General features: G+C 39.1%; 3 protein-coding genes across 4 annotated transcripts in view; 1 reads left to right on the top strand and 2 right to left on the bottom strand.

Moving 5' to 3' along the window:
- LOC134740814 (dual specificity calcium/calmodulin-dependent 3',5'-cyclic nucleotide phosphodiesterase 1-like) overlaps positions 1–22,402 on the top strand; it is a 541,857-nt gene that overhangs the window by 129,835 nt on the left and 389,620 nt on the right. The window lies entirely within an intron of this gene.
- On the bottom strand, positions 15,754–18,058 carry LOC134741186 (uncharacterized). Its single transcript, XM_063673961.1, has 2 exons — positions 17,547–18,058; positions 15,754–16,138 (listed from the first exon to the last, which is right to left on the bottom strand). Exons 1-2 carry the CDS (start codon positions 17,828–17,830, stop codon positions 15,775–15,777), a joined length of 648 nt encoding a protein of 215 aa, XP_063530031.1. The 5' UTR covers positions 17,831–18,058; the 3' UTR covers positions 15,754–15,774.
- Positions 17,859–21,841, bottom strand: LOC134740866 (hypodermin-B-like). Its single transcript, XM_063673519.1, has 5 exons — positions 21,278–21,841; positions 20,669–20,808; positions 20,409–20,592; positions 19,179–19,313; positions 17,859–17,927 (listed from the first exon to the last, which is right to left on the bottom strand). Exons 1-5 carry the CDS (start codon positions 21,749–21,751, stop codon positions 17,859–17,861), a joined length of 1,002 nt encoding a protein of 333 aa, XP_063529589.1. The 5' UTR covers positions 21,752–21,841.

Genomic DNA, 22,402 nt, shown 5'->3' with positions numbered 1-22,402 from the left:
CACCTCATGCATGCTTTTTATTTGCCATAGTTATCATTTGTGCATTAAATGCCAAATTTGAGATTTTTATAAACTGAAATAGATGTCATATATTAGAAAAATTGACGAAGCCCTCCAGTGGTGAAGGCCGGAACACAAAACAAAAAAATATTTAATAAAATAATTTGATGTTTCCCAAAGTTGTGTTTAGATTTCTAATAAATAATATATGGTTCACAGAAAAAACGCAAACGCAAAGATATAGGCACAGATAAAGAAATCCTACGTATTAGGGTTTCGTATTGACTACGAAAACACAAATAGGTTCTGCGATTTCTTCTTCAGGCTTTTTCAGATGCTTAATATAATTGTTTTACGCTGAAAAGCTATTATTAAAAACTCTTAACCAGTAACTATAGTCTCAGCTGACATGAAAAGGGCGGTCACATCAATTATTTATCTATTCATTCGGGCAGGTCAGACATCCACACCGTAAATTAATTGCTGGATGAGGGACGAGCATTTCATTAGTAAGGCTGGGGCTTCTGCGGAACGTTCTATAAACAGTATAACAGACAGCATTTATGACCTTGTTCCTTGGGCACCAACATTGGCTAATGTTAAAAGCGTCACCTGCAGCGGTATCATGGTCGCGTTTTTATCACCTGTCATGTTACGCGTCATTTTCGTACTTACATACTTGTTAGAACGTGACAGGCATGGTGATAAATAATAAAAAGCCGGCATTGATTAGTTTTTGACGAAAAACGAATAAGATATATTAAAAGAGAGAGAACGCCTGCAGCGGTATCATGGTCGCGTTTTTATCACCTGTCATGTTATGCGTCATTTTCGTACTTACATACTTGTTAGAACGTGGCAGGCATGGTCATAAATAAAAAAAAAGCCGGCATTGATTAGTTTTTGACGAAAAACTAATAAGATATATTAAGAGAGAGAGAACGCCTGCACCGGTATCATGGTCGCGTTTTTATCACCTGTCATGTTATGCGTCATTTTCGTACTTACATACTTGTTAGAACGTGACAGGCATGGTGATAAATAATAAAAAGCCGGCATTGATTAGTTTTTGACGAAAAACGAATAAGATATATTAAGAGAGAGAGAGAAAATTGACAGACTTTGACGAAAGAAGATAATGACAAAAAATAACAAGACGAATAAAGAACGAGTGACGAATACATAATGATACCTACGAAATAAGAAATAAACGAAAACGAATAATCACTCAATGATACCTACCTGACATTGTTTGTACCATACAAACTGTTTGTATGGTCTCTAACTGACAAAGGCTGTTGAGTAAGTAAGTAATTTCTCGTAAAGTTTTATTAGACAAAAGTATCTTAAACAAGCAGTTATAGCATAACTACATAAGATAGATATATAATAGGGGTCAATTGCAATGATACGACCGCCAATTCGAAATAATCTCACATTAATTATTAACCTTCGAACGATGTAAAATCGATAGGGAACATCGCAATCACAAAGAAGCCACATAGAAGCTTCTAGATTTTTGTTACATTGTTGTTATAAAGTAGGTTAGTTCAACCGGGGCATCTACCATAGTAGTTATCGCAATGCCAGTTAAAAAATGTATGCTGATTTGGCTTGTCAGTCAACATATCTATTGAGTTGGATCAGCGTTCAAACTTTACAGAAGGGTCTAAATTTCATTAAATTTTAATGTCATCGTGCTCTTTGAGAAGAACAGAGTGAGGGAGTGTCATTATAAACGATATATTTTCATAGAAATGTGACATTAAATGACATTACTACCCTTTGTTATTAAAAAATGCCATCCAGAGTTAGCTGGGCCTGACACTAAGATACTACATATAAGAGGTACTTATACAGGATGGCCAAAAAATATGTGCATCCCCGTTGCCAAGGGAAATTTTGGGATTATACTGAGCAACTTTTACTATGGGACCAACCCCGAAATCGCGAAAAAAATTTGGCTGTTTCATACATTTTGGCTAGTCCATTTTCAATGGGACGGTACTTTTTTTTCGAGATTTCGTGGTTGGTCATATAGTAAAAGTTGCCCAGTATAATCCCAAAACCTGCCTGACAACGGGAATGCACTTTTTTTTTAGCCACCCTGTATAATATTGAATTAGCAGTTTCTTCCCTGAGCAACTTCTCCACACTCCATCTGATTATATCTCGCAATATCCTTATGAAGAGTCCTCAACAAATCATAGCAACCATTCCACTAAGGAACAGGACTATAACCAGTGAGTTCAAAATGGAGAACCACTGAATATTCGTATGCTCGAGGTATAAATAATACATTAACATAAACACTTGTTAATATAGCAAGCGTAACACAAGCTTAAACTCTAGTTAATAGGTTTAGTAGTTAGTAGGATTTCCCGAGGGGCTACAGTATGGAGTTGTTCAAAAAAGGAGTGTACAGGTTTTTAAAGGGTCGGCAACGCGCATATAATATCTCTGGTGTTGCAGGCGTCCATAGGCTACGTTGACTGCTTAGCATCAGATGGCATGCTTATTTGCCACCGACGTGACATAAAAAAACATGCGTGTTCAATGCTCGAAACCTTATAAATGTCGGTACCTAATCCGTATTTGCTCCGTCAAGCCACCGTTTTATGAGGGGATAAACGGACACTGTCACAATTCATACGCCTGTCATAACTTACTTTAGTTTCACGTGCTTATAATAGAATATGGGCACGTGTGAGCACAGAATGAGTAATAGTAAATAGTACCGTACAGAAAGGACACTTCCTACAGACCCGAAGGTTGACAGCGTTTCAGGGTCGAATCATGTGTATGGACTATCCCTTTCGGCTATTTAGGGTTGTCAAAATTCAAGTCTCTGAGATGATTAAATATTCTAACCGAATATTTAATCATCTTTTTACATTTTTTTTTTCGAGAATGATTTTTTCTGCTCTACACAGCATAACCGCATCCAGCGAAGAGCGACTCGAATTGTCGACTGCCAGCGTATTCCGGAAAGGCTTGACTCCTTGGCGCTGCGTAGAGATGTGGCCTCGCTCTGCATTTTCTATCGCGTGTATAACGGGAAGTGCTCCGAGGAATTGTTCGGATTAATTCCTGCCGCTTCTTTTCGCCATCGCCCTACGCGACAACATTACCATCCTCACCACTTAGATGGTCCTCAACTGTGCGTTTTTCTAGAAACTTCCTGCCTCGCACAGCTAAACTGTGGAATGAACTGTCGCCTGCGGTATTTCCGGACCGATATGACCTTCAAACCTTCAAGAAAAGAGCGTATTCCCATCTTAAAGGCCGGCAACGCACTTACAACCCCTCTGGTGTTGCGGGTGTCCATGGGCGGCGGTAATCGCTTACCATCAGGTGATCCGTCTGCTCGTTTGCCTCCTATTTCATAAAAAAAAATCGAGGTTTGAAATTTTGAAGCCACAATTTTGACAACCACACACATTTATGAAAAGCTATGGAGCAATGTAACCGTTATATCATATACTCGTATATAAAATAAGATTAAGAATGCAATTTTCTTTGAATACCTGGTAAGTTTTTTATTATATATCAGTTTTGGTTGAATCAAAGAGATTTAGCAATGAATCTTAATAAGAAGCCTATGTTTAGATGAGTTTCCGTACACCTGCATTGTTTAAGAACATTATTGCGTGCTTATTTGGGACATTTTCTATGAAAAGGGACCTTATTGTCGATGGCGCTTACGCCGCACGGCGCCACGCGGCATTGTGTTTATATCGGAGCATCGTTAATAATGACGTAAGCGCCATCGACAACAAGGTCCCTTTTTATAGAAAATACCACATTTAAGGGAAGGAAGTTTGTAACTAACTAATTTCACATGAAATATTGAGCTCTTTGGAAGTATTTTCTAATTAACATGGCTCCTCCGTCTGCCTCAAGTTTTAATCTTTTAATGGTAATATATAATTAATGTAATCTATGTTTAATGCTTTAAGTATTAACGGCTTACCATCAGGAGGCCTAATTTGCCAATGAAATGCTAGTTAAGTTTGGTATCAATATAAATGTAAAAGATTGATTGTAAGTTTAGATGTTTGTTCCTCAATAAAATTAAAGAAGCTGAACAAACTGTCTGCTATTTAACATAGTACTACATATAATCCGAATTAGGATATAAGTACGTTAGAGTGCTGGCATTACCTATATTTAATACTTGAGAACTTGATAGATCGTTGGAAGAAGTATTATAAACGGGTTATGAGCTGGTCTTCTAAAAAGCAAAACGCCTTTGTAGCATAATGCCTGAAATGCTTTATGTCTGTATTTTTAATTACCTAAATCGAATTAGGTATTAGTAGCAAAACGCCTGAAATGCATCATGTCTGCTTAATTCATTACCTAAAACGCATTAGGTCTTAATAGCAAAATATCTAAAAGGCATGTCTGCTTTTTTAAAATTCCTAAATCGCATTAGGTCTTAGAAGCAAAATGCCTGAAAGGCATGAGGGATTGTCCTTTCGACACATAAGTAGTGCCAAATTCACATGGTCCCAAGCAAGGTAGGTTAGGTTCGTTAGGTAGCTTCCGATGCCCGAAGGGCAAACCACCCAGAAATAGGAGCCCCGCGAAGCGGGGCTCCGTCTAGTAAAGTTTTGAGGGTCAAATTTTTTTGAAAAAAATAACAGTCCGACGAACTCCAGATTTGATGTTTCATACTTTTGATGTGCAAAAACGATTTTTTTATTTTTCTTGATTGCATGATTCAACTAAATTTAAGGTATTTTCCCATTCAGACATTACACGACTTAGACAACCAGAGATTTAGTAATTTTACCATTCAGACATTTTGCGTTTTAGATGTTTTAAATCTTAGGCAATATAATTTTAATGCATTTTGCTTATTAGGTATATAGCTTCTTAGAAATTCGTTTTAGCGGTTTTGCTTTTTAGAAGGCCTGCGCATAACCGATAAATAGAGTTAAGAGTTATTACGGAACTACAAAAATAGGTAAAGGCGGATACAACCTATTTCTGAGCAGGCGAGGTCACGGGCAGAGACTAGAGAAACATAATTTAGACAACAACTGACCACCGCAAAGAAGGAACAAATAGCTATCATTATTTAGGGTGGGGGAACTCAGTCTCTCACAGTCTTAAACGAGTGCTTTGTTACTTTTGAACAAAATGACAACCATGAATAAAACCATGAAAACGGATTATATCGCGTATATTGAATCTATAATACATCCCGACGTTTCGAACCCTCACCCGTTGACCACGAACGCTGTAAAGTGTTCGAAACGTCGGGATGTATTATAAATTCAATATACGCGATATAATCCGTTTTCATAGTTTTATTTCATGAGTAACTATCGCGGTAACCGAAGACAATATTAAAATGACGACCAGAAAAGATAAAGTAACGGAAAATTTCGAGGGTGCTGGTAGGAAGGCTTTTTGATGAGATGGCCAGTGTTGCATTGAATCCGCCGTAAAACAATATGTAAAAAGACCGGCCAAGTGCGAGTCGGACTCGCGCACCGAGGGTTCCGTACTTTTAGTATTTGTTGTTATAACGGCAACAGAAATACATCATCTGTGAAAATTTCTTTCTCTCTTTCACGGATCATGAGATACAGCCTGGTGACAGACGGACAGACGGACAGCGGAGTCTTAGTAATAGGGTCTCGTTTTTACCCTTTGGGTACGGAACCCTAAAAAGTAATTTGCTAACAAAAAACTAAGATGTTTCCAAGAACAATATCCGAATTATTACTTTTAATGTCGGTTGAAAATAAACAACAAAACGTTCACTAATTACAAAATAATTTCGAAAGCAAGTCTCGAACAAAACGGGATAAAGCTCCAATGAGCGGTATCTTCAGTTATCAAACAATCCCAGCAAAAGATTAATGCCGCAGAAAAGCGTTTGGAAAGAGGGATAAGACTTGTGAAAAATATTCCAAAGCGCTCCTTAATGACACAGGCTGTGCAGTGGAATACAGAAGTTTATGTGCATTTTAAAGTAAAATTTAAGTCACGCAGGCGTATATACTTCAGAGAACTATGGCCAAAAAGTCTGACCGAAAAAGAAGTAAAATTATATTTTTCATGAAGCTTCGGTACGGTGACAGATGTCACCTAAATACAGTTTTAAGGTAATGGTATGGAGATAACATCTGTCAACGTCTAAGCTGTTTGAAAATAGGTACAAGCATTGTATCTGATCTGACGTCATTTGGATAATAATGCCGACGCAGGGCCGACGTGACAAAAAAATGTCGATATGGCTTGTGTAAGTAACACACTTTTCTAGTTTGATTCTTTCGGACCATTTTCCTAGTTTAAAGATCATCGAGTAGATCATCTTTAAATTGTCTTGATCGCTGATAGGGATATTATAAGTACACTTTACTTACTTACTGCTGTGGCGCGACGACCCGAAGTGGATCTTGGCCTCCGACACCAAAGACCGCCATGCTACTAACACATAAGTACATTTTGCTTAGCAAAAATAGTAATAGTGCTATTCGGATCCTATATACAGCCGTGATTGAAGTAGGGATAATGCAAACGGGTGCACTTAATGTTTTGTACCTATATAAACATTTCATATTTATATTCGTCGACATTCTGTGATTTTATTTTTCTGTGCATAAGTGGTCTTTGATGAGAAGCTTTAAATACTCATTACAGGCAGCTAACATCGAAACAACGAAAAATTCAACATCAATTAAGATTCTTTAAACTACCCTAAATTATTCTAGATGCTGCCTATGAACTCATCGCTCGAGCACTAAAATTAATATTTTTAATTAATAAATAAATATTATTGGATAATTTTACACAGATCAATCTAGTCCCACAGTAAGATCAGTAAGGCTTGTATTGTGGGTACTAAACGACGATACATATAATATATATTTATATATAAATACTTATATAATTAGTACATAGAAAACATCCATAACTCAGGAACAAATATTTATGATAAACACACAAATAAATGCCCTTACCAGGATTCGAACCCGGGACCTCCTGTTCCGTAAGCATGCAGTCACTACCGACTAGGCTCGGAGGCCGTTAACAACTACATACATAACTAGTACAAATAACATTAAAAAACCGGCCAAGTGCGAGTCGGACTCGCGCACGAAGGGTTCCGTACCATTTACAGAAAAAAATTGCAATAAAAATCACGTTTGTTGTATGGAAGCCCCATTTAAATATTTATATTATTCTGTTTATAGTATTTGTTGTTATAGCGGCAACAGAAATACATCATCTGTGAAAATTTCAACTGTCTAACTATCACGGTTCATGAGATACAGCCTGGTGACAGACAGACAGACGGACAGACGGACAGCGGAGTCTTAGTAATAGGGTCCCGTTTTTATCCTTTGGGTACGGAACCCTAAAAATTGAAATTACAACACATTCATATCAACTTAGCATATCATTTTGTGAAATTCCATGGACTATTGCTAAAAAGTATCAAGAACTCTAGAACTATGATGCATGCTAATATAACTCCAATAAAAACGTGATCTGCTTTGATATGCCAACTTCACAGACATCATTTACGTAGGTTTATATTTTTATTAATATTTCGCAATCAGAAATACTTCTGTTTATAGAACGACCGCTTAACAAGCCAAGTTTTAAACTAGGTGCGTCTGTTATTTTATTACTGATGGTATATTATTATACACTGAGGGCCCCATGACGTGTAGGTATAGTTTTTGTCCTCTTTGCTAAGCTACGAGGCACCGCTGCTAGTTCGTGTCCGTATCGTGTAATACGGTCGCTATTGTCACCCCGCCATGAGGTATTTATCTGAATTCTCTAGCGTGTATAAGGCTGTTTGCAGTATCAAGAGACCCGGCACCGTGATAATCCCTAGGGTGGTTAGGTGAAGTGTGGCCTTGCAGACTCGTACCATGGAACACCAGCAATAGCCCTTACAGCTCGTTTTTGGAGCCGGAAGACACGCTGCCAATCGGCTGCACGCCCCCATAGCTCAAGCTCGTATTGAACGATGGACTGTATGCTGCCGAAGTAATAGCTGCGGACTGCCTGAAGCGAAGGGACGGTCATCGTAGCGTAGTGAGCGATCAGCAGCGGCACATGCATACGAGAACGCGGCAAGGGCGCGCGCGGGCTGGCGGGACCCCGCACCGCGTCGCAGCGGAAACGAATTGCTCGTTCATAGCATTTAATAAATTTAATGTGCTCGAGTATTGCGAGCCATCTGGTATTTTGATGACACCTGTATAGTCAACAGCGGAAGTTTTGATTTTATTTGTTTCTGTGTTGACTATAGGTATTCTACATGGCTCTGATCTTATTATTACTATTATTGATTTTAGTAGCGTAGATGTCCGCTTTGGTATTACGCGTAAGCTTGTCATACCTACTACCTAGGTCAGCGATATTTTGCACCATCTCCGTTTCGTCGGGAAACTTGTTTTTGAGTTGAACAAGATCAAACAGCAGTCGTTTTGTGTTGGGAATTTCCTTTGTAATCAAAGTGGAGCATTTAGAAATGTTTGGTTTAATTTTAAATGGGAAGCAGATTTATATTTTATACCCTATAACGTTGATTAGTGCAAGGGCGAGATCATAGGGCGAATAAACCTTACAAATATTTTTATCGGCAGTACAAGGCTATTGCGGAAATACCCCACGTGTCTCCGCGTCGAGGCAACTATAATTAAGACTTCCTCATATTAAAATGCCTCGACGTCACTTACGTGTATTAACTGCATTCCCGTCTCGCACTGGATCTCATAAAGCCACAGACATGTTATCAGTTTGGTTCGCACTTTATTGTACACTCAGAAATGGAAACTGGTAAACGTATTTACATTCAGAATTACTTAATTATAATATACTTAAAGCCTGACCATTAATATATGATCATTGTCAAGAGGGCGCTGTTCATTCTCTACTTTTTGTTCATTTATTTTTATTATATAGGTAACTACTCGTAACATAATGGATGAGCAGGATCTCCTGCCACAGGTATTGTATACCTACTAGGAGATCTTTACCATTGTAAAATAACCTGTATGTTTTTTAAAAGAAATAAACATTTTTCATTTTTTTTTTCATCATTTTTTTTATTTATTTTATTTATTTATTTTTATTTATTTCTCATATATAGGGCGACAGTTCAGTAAAGTATGAAAAAATTAGTTCCAGTGAAATTCCGCAACATGGCGCGTGATCATATTCCTGGTCAGGCTCTAATAAGGTTAGCTTGTAGATAGAGTTTTCAACATCGGAATTGAGTTTATAATAAAGTATTTACTTAGATATTTAATAAATCAAACAGAATAGTAAACACTATGCAAAAGTCCATCTAACCCTTCTTAAACTTTTCGCAGTGACGAACCATTTTCACAATTTAAGCAATTCCACCGACCCCCATCAAAAATATTTTAGGAAAATAATAAAACCCTTATTTATATTTACTTTTATTATAAGTTTCATTACTTAGGTACATTTAGGTCTCGTCAAATTTAGTACAAGATTTCCCAATAAGTATGTTTACAGTGGGTAACTGACCTACTGCGGACCCCTGATAAACATGCTATGGACCCCTAAGGGGTCCGTGGACCCCACTTTAAGAAACCCTAACCTAACTTAGCATCGACTTGAATTTTACTTAAATAAAATAAAGTGAAGGATTATGAGATTATAAACGTCACATTTTCATAGATTATATTAATGATGAACATTTCCGCTCTTTGCCATTGGAAATGCCATGCAGAGTTAACTTGATCCGACTCTAAAACTTATATTAGATTTTGTACTTTGTCTAATTTATACCTATATCTAAGATATTTAAAATGTTTCACAACACGACTGCGTGACGCATCTCATAGTGCTAATATTGTAATCACTTTAAGTGATATTTTCGTTACACCAAATAAGTCATGGCGAAAAGATGTATATTTAATTTCATCTACCATTATTTTTAAGCATTCAACCCACGATAATTAATTAATTAAAAACAATGCTTGCATACCAGTAACAAAATATGTTGTTACTACTTACACAAAATATTATTATGGGACGTGCGAACTATGTGTGTTGTAAAGCTGTGACATAATCGGTTTTAGGATATTGAAAAATATAATCCTTATTACAGGTTTAGTTACTTTTCTGCTATGAGATCGGCAGTCATTGTATTTGATGATTATTTCAATAACGAACTCCAAAAAACTTAAAAACCTCGGTGCTGTGGGCACGATAACTTAGGACGGCTCACTGACTATCAGTCCGCCGGACTATCGCCGGACGATATCGGCCTGTCAGTTAGAACAAAAATTTGACAGTTCCGAACAACTGACAGGCCGATATCTTCCGGCGAACTGATAGTCAGTGGGCCCCTTAAGCAATAGTTTCAATTAAAACTTAAATTGAATAAGTACTCATCTTCAGCTAAATTTCTGCAAGGGCTTGTGTCATTTTGCCGTCAAATGGTGTAAGGGAGTCTAGGAAGACTAGAATTCGATGTACCAATCCCAGGTCAAGAAGATTGCCTATAAGATTAACAAATTATATGCAAGTAGATAAAATAGGTAAGAGGACAGTAAGTACATTCAAGCAGATCAAAGAAAAAAAACAGATATGTACTTTTTTTTATACTACGAGGGTGACAAGCAAGCGTTCAGCCCGCCTGGTGGTGATAAGCAGCCACCGCAGCCTATGGGTGTTTGCAACTCTAGGTGTTACACGCGCATTGCCGACCTTATAATCTTAAAAGGGTTTCTCCTTGTACACTCTGGAATCGTTACTCTCCAAACTGGTTAGTTCCCGATTCGCCGGATTCTTGTTTCGCCGGATTTACTTTAGGACGTCACGATCCGAGTCTACGATATCCATCCGACGAAACAAGAATCCAGCGAATTGGGAACTAACCACCAAACTCACCATCAGGAACACAATACTACCATTTTGACTACTTTACTACCGTCCTGAGATAAATAAAGGAACACTACCACAATAGGTAAATCAAAATTATGGGCAAATCTCAAAAAAAAATCAAGAGGTTTATTTGGACTTTACTGAATGTTCTCATTTTGATATTACTCACAGTCAGCTGACGCGCGACCTTGCGTTCGGACGTGTGCTCTCGTGCAACTGACCAAGTAGAGGACAATGACCTCAACCGGTTCGACCGTGGTGAAGTGCAATACTTGTAATATTGTAATAAATGAAATGCTTGCGTTCGTGCAAAATAAAGCTGGGATTATGAATGAACGGAGTATTATTCAAATATGTGAAAGTGCTTTTTCGGACCAGGAAGTGAATGTGGCGAAACAGTTGTTGTTCGAGTCAATTTCGACTAAAATACGAAATGTTACAAGGAAGAAGGAGAAAGTGAAACAAAAGAACATTGCCGATATTATTGGGGTGTTCAAAGAGACACATGCAGAAGACCGGCCCATTTTTGTGGCCAAAGATTTGCATCGGCTCCCGCCTGTTAACTTTGATCATATAGACTGTACCCGTTTGCTAAAAGACATTCTGACGCTAAAACAGGATTTAAAAATGATTAAAGAGTCGAGTGTTAGCATAGATCTTTTTAATTCTCTAAAAAATTAAATAGAACAATTGAAAAATGCATCAGTGGTGAACAGCTATATGAATTATCATGGAAATATTAATACAAAGAGAGGTGGGTACATCCTAGAAAAATACGAGAGTGGGCCTATGGGTATGATTAATATTTCACCACAATCAGGGAGTTCAGACCGAATAGAAACAGTCGTGCACTCATCTTCACCACTGTCCAAGACGAACACAACACACACAGATTCGCAAAAACTTGCACATTGCACCGTGCGGTCAGTAACCCCAGAGCGCATAGAAACGGAGACAACGACGATGACTAATAAGATTGCGCATGCGCAGTCCTTGTCGCCCCCTCAAATCGATGCTAAGGCTGTCTCTGTCTCGCTCGCTGCGTTTGGAAGCGTGCGTGAGGAGCCCCAAGGCGAGGTCACCGTGGTTTCGAATGTTGCGATAAGTAATAGACCCGAGATAACGAAGGAGTGTCCAAGTACTGAGCTAATGAACCGCGCGGCAACAAAGGTCATTGAACCTGAGCGGCCGGTATATGAGCGGCGCGGGAGCAAATCGTTTGCAGATATGGTTCGTGCGGACGGTGAATGGAGAAATAAATTCATTGAAAAGGAAAAGGACGGCGAATGGCAATTAGTCGAGGGCAAGAAGTGGAAGCAACGTTTTATAGGTAAACAGGGTACGGCTAATACTACAGTACAAGATAAATTCAAGGCCGCGGACTTAAAAATACCACTGTTTGTAAATAACGTTGACAAGGAGGCTACCATGGAAGATGTTAAAAGGTATATATGGGATAAAACGAATACGACTGTGACCTTGGAAGCCATACGAATGAAACGGGACAAAGGTTACAATGCGTTCAAGATTTACGTACCCAGACATAAGCTACACATTTTTATGGATTGTGGTAATTGGCCTGATGGTATATCTTTTAGGAGATTTGTTAATTTTAATTTTGCTAACAAAGAGAGAGACAGAGCAAATAACAATCAAAACGAATAAGGATCAGAGTATGACGAATACAACATGCACCTTTGCTAGTTTTAACTGTAAGTCCTTAGTGCGATCCACTGAATGTATAAGGCAACTATGTAAATCCTGCGATATAATTGCGCTCCAAGAACTGTGGATCATGGATGAGGATGTCCCGCTGCTGGGCAAAATAGACACGGATTTTGAATATACTGGAAAGTCTGCAGTGGACTCGTCGGCGGGCGTGCTGCGTGGTAGGCCCTACGGCGGTGTAGGTATTCTCTGGAGAAAATCCGCTTTCCCATACGTCTCGGTGGTTCAGTGCAATAGTGTGCGTCTAACGGCTATAAAAATAACAGTACAGAACCGTACCCTTCTTTTATTCTCGGTGTACATGCCAACTAACTCAGCGGACAATCTGGCCGAGTTCACTGACTGCCTTAGTGAAATATGTGCAATTATAGATACAACGGAGGTGGAGTCTGTGTACATTTTAGGAGACCTGAACGCGCACCCAGGCGAACTGTTTTGCACGGAGCTCCTGAACTTTTGCTCTGAGCAAAGTTGGCGATGTGCGGATATAGAATATTTGGGAGCGTCGTCAGGCACTTTCACTTTTGTTAGCGAATCGCATCAAAATTGTAAGCGCTGGCTAGACCATTGTGTGGTAACTGAGTCAGCTTGGCAGAGTATTGTTGACATCAGCGTATTGCATGACGTATTGTGGTCGGATCACTTTCCCCTAGTAATCAAGTGTAATCTCGAGCTTCTTAAAACAAAAGTGGAAATAGCCGGTAATGCTACGAACAAAATACGCTGGGGAGAAAGGGATGCCGACCAAGTAGCATACTATAAGAGATTATGTGACAAGCAGCTGAGCAACATGCAGTGTCCGTTGGCACTGTTAAATTGTACGGACTCTCGATGCTGTGAGGTGAGCCACCGGCACTGCATAGATATGTTATATAAAGACATTATTAAAGCATTAAGTAATGCATCGGCGGCTGGCTTTGCCGATAGTAGTAGGAGAAAGTTCTATGTAACGGGTTGGAATAAGCATGTAAGAGATGCACATAGGGAGGCGAGGCTTGGGTTTCTCGAGTGGATGCGGTTTGGTAAACCTTCCAATGGACCAATATACACGTATATGTGTGAGACCCGGAAGGTGTTTAAAGCGAAGCTCAAATGGTGCCAAAACAACCAACAGCAAATTAAAATGGATATACTTGCTTCGCACCATTCGAGTAAAAACTTTAAACAATTTTGGAAGGAGACAAATCGTATGAACCCCAGGCCGAGTGTTCCTGTGAGCGTCGAAGGTCGGTGCTCACCCATTGACATTGCCAACCTATTTAAGGATCATTTTAAAGTGACATCGCCATTAGGTAGGTCTGTAAATCAGCCCAAGGCCGAGCCCCTCATGTCGACTGTGCGTTTCTCGGAGTGTGATGTACAGGTGGCGATTAAAAGTATGAAGAGGGGTAAGTCGCCGGGTCATGATGGGCTCAGCATTGAGCACTTGCAAAATGCTGGCATACACCTGCCACGAGTACTCACAATACTATTTAACTTATGTATCAGTCATTCTTATTTACCATCAGACATGATGAGGACAATTGTGGTACCAGTCATTAAAAACAAGACAGGTGATGTGTCGGATGTCAAAAACTATAGACCAATATCATTGGCGACCGTTGTGGCAAAAGTGCTGGACAGTTTGCTTGACAGACATTTAGCTAAACATATTAAATTGAATGACGCACAATTCGGTTTTAGACCAGGACTTTCCACAGAGTCGGCTATTATGTGTCTGAAAAGCACTGTCCAGTACTATACTTGCAGGGATACACCAGTGAACGCCTGCTTCTTAGATTTATCGAAGGCCTTCGATCTGGTCTCGTATGATATACTTTGGCAAAAGTTGTCAAACGAGACCAGTGTGCCCGAGGAGTTGGTCGAGATCCTGAAATTTTGGTACGGAAACCAGGTTAACTCTGTCAGGTGGGCCGGCGTTCACTCGGATGAATATCGACTGGAGTGTGGAGTTAGGCAGGGCGGTCTGTCCTCTCCTAGGTTGTTTAATCTCTATGTGAACCAGCTTATGGATGAGCTCAACAATGCATATGTCGGATGCTCCGTAGATGGCAAATCCATAAATAACATCAGTTATGCTGATGACATGGTGTTGTTGAGCCCATCCATGAGTGCACTTCAAGAGTTGCTGGACATATGTGAGAGGTACTCGGTAAAACATGGGCTAAGGTACAATGGGAAAAAGAGCGAGGTACTTGTTTTCAAAGCAGGAAGAAAATCTTACAAAACAATACCCCCTGTGACCTTGGGAGGGGAACTTCTCAAGGTCACTAAAACGTTCAAATACCTTGGTCACTGGGTTACCGAGGACCTCAAGGATGACCTCGACATAGAGAGGGAGCGTAGAGCGTTGGCCGTGCGCGGAAATATGCTGGCGCGCAGGTTTGCTAGGTGTAATAAAGACGTGAAAAAGACACTGTTTAAGGCATTCTGCCAATCTTTTTATACCTGCAGCCTGTGGGGCGGCTATACGCAGCGAGCGTACAATGCTCTACGAATACAGTACAATAACGTTTTCAGGATGCTGATGGGACTGCCGCGTCACTGTAGTGCGTCCGGAATGTTCGCGGAGGCGCACACGGACGACTTTTTTGCGATTATACGCAACAGATCGGCGTCACTTATGCGGAGACTGTGTGGCAGTAACAATAGTATCCTGAAAACGTTGGCAGGTAAGATAGATGCACCATTACTCAAACACTGGAACAGTCTACACGTGGCCGCAACAGATGTTGAGAAATGGTGCATCTAGATTGCCTAGATTTTATACTAGCTGTTATTGTATTTTATTTTATAATTTATGTGTGTGTTTTGTGAATTGTAATTGTATGTCACTAACCTTATTTCATTCTAAGTTTTGTTGTATTTACTAACACTATATGGATCAAAATGATTCGAATCAAATAAATAATTGAATTGAATTGAATAATTACATGAAAGAGAGAGAGACATAGAAAACGAAAAACTTACTTGTCAATATTTTTATTTCAAAATTCATCTTTTTGGTTTCAACATGTACAATATGGCCAATTCTTATCATTAGTTAGTGGAAGATTCATTACTGGTCTGTGTAAAATAAATAAGCAATCTATGCATGCACAAGTTTATAGACCGAATACCAAATGTTACATAATTATCCAAGAAAACTTATTTTATCAGAGTAATATCTTGAGTTGAGGGAGGTTCATGTGCCTCTGGTAAGATGGCAGTAGCGGTGCTATTATCAACCTTCCTGTATTGAAAATTGGGTAGATTTCTCTTTGCCGAATCGACTGTATCTCTAAGTCTTTCGGCTGAGATCTTAGCAGAAATTTGGGTTTCCTCCTGGCATTCTTTGACGAGGTCCCTCATGTCACCGTCAGTCATGGGTGCTATGGCTTGAGAGCCAACTTCGTGATGGCGCTTGAGTTCGTTGTCGATGCGAAGTAACTTTTCTTTGCTGGTATTGGTACGCCACGGTCGCTTAGGATCGGCTGCACAAAGGACGCCTTCTTTAAATTCCTTTTTAGCTCTGTAAATAAATAAGTAAATATTCTTTATTGCACCAATAACTTTACAATCATTTATTTATTTATTTCAACTCTATTGCACAAACAAAAGGCATTCTCTAACAGTCAACCATTAGGTCAAACAGAGATAAATGTTCATCAAATGTATCAAATCATTAGATGTATATAAATATTTTATTATGAATTTTAAGTTTTTTTTTTAGTTTTTTTACAATATTTATTATAATTTTATTGATCATTCTAAATTGCTTACAAGATATTATATACAGTGGTACCACATTAAACGAAATTAATAACTAGCTTAAATCTAAAATAAGCCCTTGGAGCATTGTTGTTGTTGTTGTTGTTTCAATTTTATTTTATTTAGTTTTCCTTTCCTTTTAATAATATTCTAACATAGTTCTTAAGTAAAGAGTTACTAACCATATTATGGAACCTATTATGTTTTTTATTTATTGTACCAAGGATGCTGGCGGCATTTCCTCGCTGTATCGCAATGCTGATTTTAAGATTATTTAAGGTTTTAGATTTAAAAAAAATACGGTCTCTCTTAAAGTATTAAGAACACAAACTATCTATAATCCATTACAGGTCGAAAAAATATAATAAACAAATATAAAAATATAAAAAATATTAATAAACTACCTTTATAAAAATTCATAGCAGCATTCATAGTAGCGGATGAAACAACGCGCCAAAATTATCTGCCACCCTAGAATACTTTTACAAATAGGCATATATCTCTACAGTTCGCGTTCCATTCCAAAGTATATGTCGTAGTCTCATTGTTTTAAAGCCTGAACAGAAATATATGATCATTGTCAAGAGGGCGCTGTTATTCTCAAGTATAGGGTGACAGGTCAGTATAGTGTGAAAAAAATAGTTCTAGTGAAATTCCGCAACATGGCGCGTGATCATATATTCCCGGTCAGCACCGGTATCATGGTCGCGTTTTTGTCACTTGTCATATCATGCGTCACTTTCGCACTTATGAACTTGTTAGAGCGTGACAGGTATGGTGACAAATGATAGACAGCCGTCCATCTTAGCCCCGCAGGCTTTACATGTAAAGACATATCCCTTTTTGTTATTAGAGAATCATGGTTGATACTTTTGTCGTATAGTATGATCCGTTACTTTTGACTGACTGTACCTAGGATTCAATTAAATCTGTCCTAACCTATTCTAGAGTAGAAATAAGTAATGTACTCTAGTCTAGACCTACTGGTAGTGGAGTGTCGTCGAGTTCAGTTTAAATACGTTGTCCTACTGGGCATAGGCCTTCTCACATTGTCCTGACGAATTGCATTACATTGAGTTTTGTAATGATTGCCGATTTCATACCTAAAAATGTTTACCGCTAACCCTTAAAGGATCACGTAGTTTAGTTTATTATATTACGATACTAACCGATTTCCTATAGCAAGCAGTTCGCGCAGTTTTCTCTCATTTTCTTCCAGCAACCCTTTGTCAACCTTATACGGATTCTCGTCAAACGTTTCCGTCTCTCTGGCAACCCGGTCTCTCATCTCTTCCTCCTCAACCTCTTTATCAAACTTTTCGTGGAACAAATTCACTATATCACGACACTTCTCCGTTAATTTCACTTCTGGCACTTCCAGACCTTGAAGAAGTTTGGCCAACTTCGTTTTATCCTCGTCTGTAGCCATCGTTTGATCGAGCGTTGTTGCCATAACAAACCCGTTGCCATGAGAACGGCTGTCAGTACATGAGGAAGGCGGTGACGATATCGTTTACTTTATCTTGTATTCTTTCCTCGTAACCGTTCATCTGCCATAATATGTACGTACCAGCGAGGCCCAGAAAAAGGAGGACTGGAACTATGACCCAACAGAGCTTAAATAATAGTGCGACTACTTGAAGAGGTAAAAACGCACTCATTTTTTGACGAATATGTGTTTAGGGGAGATACGGTATTGCTTAAATTATGTTTTTTTTATTAACATTACAATAATTTTTAGTTACTAAAACATTTTAAAGTAGATGATGTTTGATGACACTGAACTTGACGGAAGGTTTTTGACATTTCAGTAGTTTTTTTAGAAAATGATGTATAGTTTTTTTTTGTTTTTATTTACTGACAATTTGGTTTGACCAACTATAGAAATTTAATTAAATGGAACTAAAAAAATATGCATACTAAATTGTTGACATGTTTAAGCATTTTACGTCAAAAATGTGACAGTTACGTAGGAAGTGGCGCCCTCAATAATTTTCTACAATTTCTTGACAGACTATAAGGTTAACACGTTCACTGCGGTAACGGGTCGATTTGGCCCGATGCATTTTGTTTATTTGCATTACAACAAATTGATATAGCGAAAGTATTAGATATATATACTTGTCGCTAAGATATTGTGTTTGGACGGTGACAGTACCTACGTTCCGTTTGTTCGTGAGGCGCTGGTTGAGTGGTCTTCTCGCTCGCCAGAAGGCTTACAACCCGAGAATCCTGCTTCACAGAGGCTTTGGGACGACATTCTTTGTAAACAAGTACATGCGAGTTTGTTGGATGGCGCATTCGGGGCAGATGCAGCCCGTTTGAAGGCCGTTGCGGAGCCCGAATCAGGAGCTTGGCTGCACGCGTTGCCATCGCCTCACTTAGGAACGTTGCTGGACAATGACACTGTGAGGGTGAGTGTCGCATTACGTCTTGGGAGCAGGATATGTGAGCCCTACAGATGCCCTTGCGGGGTAATGGTCGAGGTTAATGGGCACCACGGGCTTAGTTGCGTCCGATGTGTAGGGCGAATACCTAGGCACCAAGCTATTAACGAGCTGCTTCGACGCGCTTTAGTCTCGGCGAACATACCATGCATTTTAGAGCCTCCTGGCTTAAGCCGTACAGATGGCAAAAGGCCGGACGGTCTTACACTGGTCCCGTGGGCAAAAGGCCCGAGCCTGCTGTGGGATGCCACATGTGTGTGCACGTTTGCTCCCTCTCATGTCGGCCACACATTTAAAAAGGCAGGTGCAGCGACTGAGGCCGCTGCTAAGGTCAAACACAGCAAATACACCAACCTTGGACCAGTGTACGACTTCATTCCGGTTGCTGTCGAAACGGCTGGGCCATGGTGCGCCGAGGCCAAAAAGCTGGTCAGAGAGATCGGGCGTCGGTTGAGGGACAGAGGCTGTGACCCCCGTGCTGGATCTTACCTGGTCCAACAAATATATCCTTAGCCATTCAGCGTGGCAACGCAACTGGCATATTTGGAACATTTGGGCCAGGTAGGGAACAGTTCGGGACTTAAAAGGAAATTTTTGACGGGACTAGTTTGTGATTAATAAGTTTTTATATACTAAGTGTATACAGTTTAGGTTTAATAGGTTAGTTTTAATTTTATAATATTGTAATTAGATATATAAATCACTTTAATTCCGTAATTAAGTAGGTCACGTTACGAATAATCAATAGTGCAGTATGCAGTTTTAATTTTACGAGTTTCCATTTCTTCGAGGTTGTGTTTTATGATGGTTTTGCCTGATATATTTGTAAGTACTTTTGATTTGGTCAACCGATTATTTTAATGTGCCGACTTTTTAGGTACTCTGTAGAGAATATTGTCTTCAGTTACCGCGATAGTTACTCATGAAATAAAACTATGAAAACGGATTATATCGCGTATATTGAATTTATAATACATCCCGACGTTTCGAACCCTTTACAGCGTTCGTGGTCAACGGGTGACTGAGGAAAAATTACAAAGTGCAAAAATACCCACATACTAAAATAATGAACAATCATAGACTTTAAGGCTGGTTGTACATGCAAAATCGGTTCATAAGGCTAGTTATACACTACAATTATTTTCTAGTAAAGATGTATATATATATACGCGATAAAAACTACGCCGGCTCCAACCCTACACCACGGACCCGAGCAGATTTAATTCCCTCCTAAATTGTAGGAGGGTATCCCAATATGGGACCGGCAACAAACTCGGCGGGACACGTCTTTTCATGTGTGGGGATGTATTATAAATTCAATATACGCGATATAATCCGTTTTCATAGTTTTACTCTGTAGAGGTTCAATTTTCAAATGAGCATTTTTTGGCCCAAGGCTTAAATTTAGGCTAATGAGACGAATTGGCGACAGCTATAATAGCACATTTTATTCCCTCTAGGGAGTTACTGTTTTTTTATTAAGTAATACGAAAAAGTTTGTACATCAAATATTTATTTAAAATCAAGCTATTTAAGAGTTGAGTATTTCTGTCTACTTATTGACAATTTAAGAGATTTACCGACCTTTTCGTGCAATTTACAATTTTTTCCTGTACAAAATAATTTCCTAGCGTTATATTTTATCCAACCGTAAAAATAGCTGATGTTGGTGTACACAGTGATCCTCTTAGAAATATGGGGGTCCATGTAGGAGACAAGTCCTATCTGGATAAAGTCATTGATTACCAAGGCGTTGCCCGAATCAGCTCTGTAAAAAAAAAATATAAAAATGTTTCTCTCGTTAGATACGTACGAATATATCATAAGATCAAACAAACACCTACCTTGCAGGAATACCTGTACCAGGCCTACTATCGGCGCAGAAAGTACCAGCCGGGTTGTTCATGGTAAAAGTACAAGTCGACGGGAGCAGAATTTTCTGTTGTGTGCTCATCAGGATGTTAGACACGTCGTTTGACAGCTCCTAATGATATTGATAAAGAATTCAAACGATTGGAGCAAATAATGCCATTTATTATAACAGCAGATAGCTTCGTTTGAGGAAATTGTATGTCGACAACATAAGGAGGCACTCGTTACCACAACCCTTTTTCACCCTTTTTCGGACGTAGGCACTACGTTTGACTGTGTATCTTAAAAAGTACTTGACAACCCTTTGGATATAGATTACACAGCCTCGTTGTCATAATGAGCTCAGTCAAGAATAAGTGGATTCTCCCCGTCGACAGACGTTATTCAGATTTATCTATTTAAAAGGGTATTAAGGGTCGGTTGCACCAAATCGTCTGTCACCGTTTTACCGTTTGCTATTTCTTTTTGTATGGAAAGTTTCATAGTTTGTTTCTCTGCTGCTTGACGTTAATCAGTCTGTTAATTGTGGTTGGTGCAACTGGCCCTAATACTATTAATACTAATTTAGTGTAGGTACTTACATCTATTTTCCCCCAACCAGCAACAGTAGCATCATCCACGGTTGGTGGACGTCTCATTAAAGCCACTCTTCTAACTGTATAACTAAATTTCAAACTTTTCTTTAACAACACTAGAGCTACATCGTTTGACAACGAACCCTCGAAATGATCTTCATGCAGTTTGATATGCGACACGTTTGCAACCATTCCCTTATCTCTCTGCTGATGTCCGAATATAGCAAAAGCGTCAACGTTTTCATGGCACCCAATGATGCAATGCCCAGCAGTCAACAAAACAGCTTGATTCACTATAGAGGAGCCACACGAAAAGTAACCTGCTCCACGACTTGAGCTACACTCTATAGCCAAATATGCAGAATGTGGAAAGTCTTTAATATCGGAAGCAACTCCATTGATTAAATTGCCGGTCATATTAGATGAGGTTATTTTGATATTGCAAATAATTATTATTATCACTTTTATCTTCGAAGTCATTGGAAATTAATGAAAATAATTCGTCTGCGGCTTTACATACAGTAATCGTTAACTCATAATCCAATTACCAGAAGTTTATAATGGGTCGTTAAGCCAAAATCAATTTGCGCAATACGGAATTTGTAGCCGTTTATACTGACCTATTATCTTATATGTGAGATGTGTAACTTAACACGTGGAAAGGAACGCGATATTATACTTTATTTAGAGAAACGTTACCTCAAACTGTGTTTCATCTTTGGTTAGAATTGGTAAAATTCATGAATACGCTGAGCTTCCCACTGTAAATCAATAGGTACTACAAAAATACTGCAAAAATATAAGGATTTACTTCACACCCACTGTAACAAATCAGCCACCAAAGCTAAAAAAAAATAGCACATTATAGGGTTGTTTCAGACCAGTGTTGCTACCACCAGTTTGGCAGTGACATAAACGCTATCGAGAACGTACTTTCTATGCATCCCGCTCCTACTCGCATATTAGTGCGAGCGAGATGTATGGAAAGTAAATTACGTAAACGTTAGCGTATATGTCAGTTTTGACACTGTCAGTGACTCATGGTACGAGTATTGCTAGCATGAGTTGCGTATGCGATTACAGATATAAAAAAAAATATAAGGCCCGTGCGCGTTGGAGGGTCTGCCATCT

The sequence above is a fragment of the Cydia strobilella genome, chromosome 4 (genome assembly GCF_947568885.1).
Source record: "Cydia strobilella chromosome 4, ilCydStro3.1, whole genome shotgun sequence".
Lineage (NCBI taxonomy): Eukaryota > Metazoa > Arthropoda > Insecta > Lepidoptera > Tortricidae > Cydia > Cydia strobilella.
This window is presented reverse-complemented; position numbering and strand designations above follow the sequence as displayed.

Excerpts from the sequence above, each read along its gene's own strand:
- LOC134740866 (XM_063673519.1), bottom strand. The coding sequence starts at position 21,751 with ATGACTTCGAAGATAAAAGTGATAATAATAATTATTTGCAATATCAAA. Across the intron at positions 20,593-20,668 it reads GGTACAGGTATTCCTGCAAG|AGCTGATTCGGGCAACGCCT; the intron begins GTAGGTGTTTGT and ends TTTTTTTTACAG. Across the intron at positions 19,314-20,408 it reads ATTGTAAATTGCACGAAAAG|GTAAGATCCAGCACGGGGGT; the intron begins GTCGGTAAATCT and ends TTGTTGGACCAG.
- LOC134741186 (XM_063673961.1), bottom strand. The coding sequence starts at position 17,830 with ATGGCAACAACGCTCGATCAAACGATGGCTACAGACGAGGATAAAACG. Across the intron at positions 16,139-17,546 it reads CTGCTTGCTATAGGAAATCG|AGCTAAAAAGGAATTTAAAG; the intron begins GTTAGTATCGTA and ends ATTTATTTACAG.